Raw genomic sequence first — 2,601 nt, 5'->3', positions numbered from 1 at the left:
CACATTTTGTTTTGCGACACACATAGCTGTCTTGGAGATTCAGGTCAGATCTCGTCGTTGTTGTGTGAAAATATCTCCGCGTATGCCAAACGTGAACTTAACCCCGGTCCGAGTATTCACAAAACAGCATTTTTTCTTAGGCACGTGACTAAGTGAGGAGCGTACGACGGGGCTCCTCTGCGGTGCATCGAGCAGAGAACACATCGAGATCAACACGACCGGTTTTCAAAATCTGCATTTATTACATTTTTTGGTCATTTGAAATCGTTTCCATCATTTCGTGTCAAAACTTTTTTTTTTTTCTTCTTCTTTTCTTAAAGGCCATGACACATGGTTGATAAATAAGTAAAAAATACATCGCTATACCTTCAATAAATACTTAATAAATATATTAGTTATGTCTATACAATTACAAAAAAAGAAAACGATGCAAACAAAGCAAACTATTCTACAGAAATACTGTACTGTTACAGTCCCTGATAAAGACAAGTTTCCTTGAGTAAGGACCCGACCAGGGTTGTCAAAACATTAACTTGACAGCTCTTGTCCAATATAAATATTTGGTTTTTTAGGTTTGTTTCTTAGTTTTCTTGTACAAAACAGGTACCCAACATCGTAATGCTTTGGTTAAAAATGCTACATGGAAACATTCACCCGGTATTGATTTGTAAAGTGCATTCTTTGTGAGTGAATGTATGGTCATTTTCTCAAGTTTGTCACATTGTTGGTAGATATACACAAGTTGCAAATTATTCGGGGAGCTCCTTTAAAAGGTCACCCCCCAATTCACACACTGGATATATGCTATATACATACATATTTCTATATGCACGTGTATTTGACACAAGCTCTGCTTATGCCGCTAGCATAGGTTATGATAGTTTAAGGCACTTGTCTGTAACGCTTGCCGCCAAACGACGTCGAAAAGCAAGAAAAGCGAAAGCAAATGGAAGACAATGTCACAGAAAATAGCTAGCTAATAATACGCCGTTATAAAAATAAAACAAAAAACCGTGCCTGCTTGGGCTTCGGAGGGCAGCTTGGTATGAAAATAATCTCTTTTAGCAATACATGGAATAATAAATTAACAGTATTAAGACTCGTTGCACATTATTATTATTTTTGCTGATTGAATGATCGGGGGGGAATGGCGGTAAAGTCCTCAGTCGGACACAGACATCCGCGTGAAAACGGACAGGCGCTTCCCGCTGGAGCCGTCGAAGGTGGGGGACTCGGAGCCGCTGCCGGTGCTGCTGTAACTTTCGCGGTCTGACAGCGAGTCTTCCGAGGCGAAGCGATGCAGGTTGGCTTTGCTCAGGTCTTCCTTCGCGTACAGCTCGCTGCCGGAGCCCTGGGAGTTATTTCCGTGTCCGCAGACGCACCGCGACCGAGGCTCCGGCGTGAAGGGCGCGTTGCCGTAGATATCTCCGGTACTGTGACGGCTGAAGGGGAACATGTCGCGGGAGGAGTCGCTGAAGACCGGGGACAGGATATCAGCGGGAGGCGGGGAGACCGAGGGCGCACGGGTGAAGCTCAGGTGCTCGTGTAAAGCCGGGGGGGAGCTGCTGCGCGTGAAACCGGCGAAGCTGACGCTCTGACGCAGCTGACGCCGGTTCTGGTCGAGCGTCGGAGAGTTTTTCTCCTCGTGGATGAAGTGACAGCGGCTCCCGTAGGGACAGTATCCAAACTGGTAGAAAGTGCGACAGGCTTGAGTCTTGTATTTGGGGTGGCGGTAGAGCCCTCGCAGCTCGCTCTCGCCGTGAGCGAACTGGCATTTGCTGCCGTACTTGCAGCTGCCGTGCTCTTGAAAGCTCCGGCACAGCTCGGTCTTGTACCGGTTCGAGGGCAGGGGCGCCAGGGGAATCCGGGCGGCGGGGGCACGTCGTGGGGCTTCATTCTGTTGACAGTGTCAGTCAGACTCATGGACCGGTCTGCTTTAGGAGGAAACTGGGGTTTGCTGGGTTGGCTCCAGGTGTCCGTCTGCCAGACGTCCTCGGCGAGCCGCTCGGAGCTCAGGCTCAGGCTCTTCGGCGCGACCGACCGGGATAGGTGTAGAAACGGCTCATCTAAACCCAGGTTGATGAGATTCTGGCGGGAAAAGAACGAATAACGTTATGAATCAGCAGGACGAAACGCACTTGGCAATTCGAACGCGGTCCCAAAAAAAGGGAAAACCAAAACAAAAACTCAATTGGACTTACCCGGATGAGGCTTTCTCCCAGCGTATCGGACATAGTGAAGTGTTGTTGTGAAGGAATGATGCTGTCAGAAGTTGTGAACGAGCGCTAAAGCGTTATGCTGTTTTCTGCAGGCTCTCGGCTCAGTTTTATGCTCGCGAGAAAAGAAAAAATACAAGTGGGCGTGGCGATAATATTCCCGTACGCCGCTCCCACCGATTGTCGACGCGGCTTGAGTATTTTTAGCCAGTGGCAAAAAAAGAAATGTTTCAGTTTCACCAACGAGCAAAACAAGAGAGTAGTGTGATTAATTTACAGTAACCTGTCGCGATAGCTGCCCCGACAGACGTTTCCCATGGCCTACAGAACTCCGTTTGGTTAGAGTTACTGTTTATGTTTTCCGGCACGTTTTTTTTTTTTTTTT

The 2,601-nt window shown here is 47.8% G+C and overlaps 1 protein-coding gene across 1 annotated transcript; it reads right to left on the bottom strand.

The window, feature by feature from the left end:
* Window positions 1-222: 222 nt before the first annotated feature.
* zgc:162730 (uncharacterized protein LOC564559 homolog) lies at window positions 223-2,357 on the bottom strand. The gene is given in 3 exon segments (XM_043259128.1): window positions 223-1,857; window positions 1,860-2,088; window positions 2,202-2,357. Coding segments are annotated over 3 exon segments (957 nt in total). The 5' UTR covers window positions 2,235-2,357; the 3' UTR covers window positions 223-1,162.
* Between the last annotated feature and the right edge of the window lie 244 nt (window positions 2,358-2,601).

This window comes from Puntigrus tetrazona, chromosome 15 (assembly GCF_018831695.1).
Source record: "Puntigrus tetrazona isolate hp1 chromosome 15, ASM1883169v1, whole genome shotgun sequence".
Classification (NCBI taxonomy): Eukaryota; Metazoa; Chordata; class Actinopteri; order Cypriniformes; family Cyprinidae; genus Puntigrus; species Puntigrus tetrazona.
Note: the sequence above shows the minus strand (reverse complement) of the source record. Positions and strands in the feature narration are given on the sequence as shown.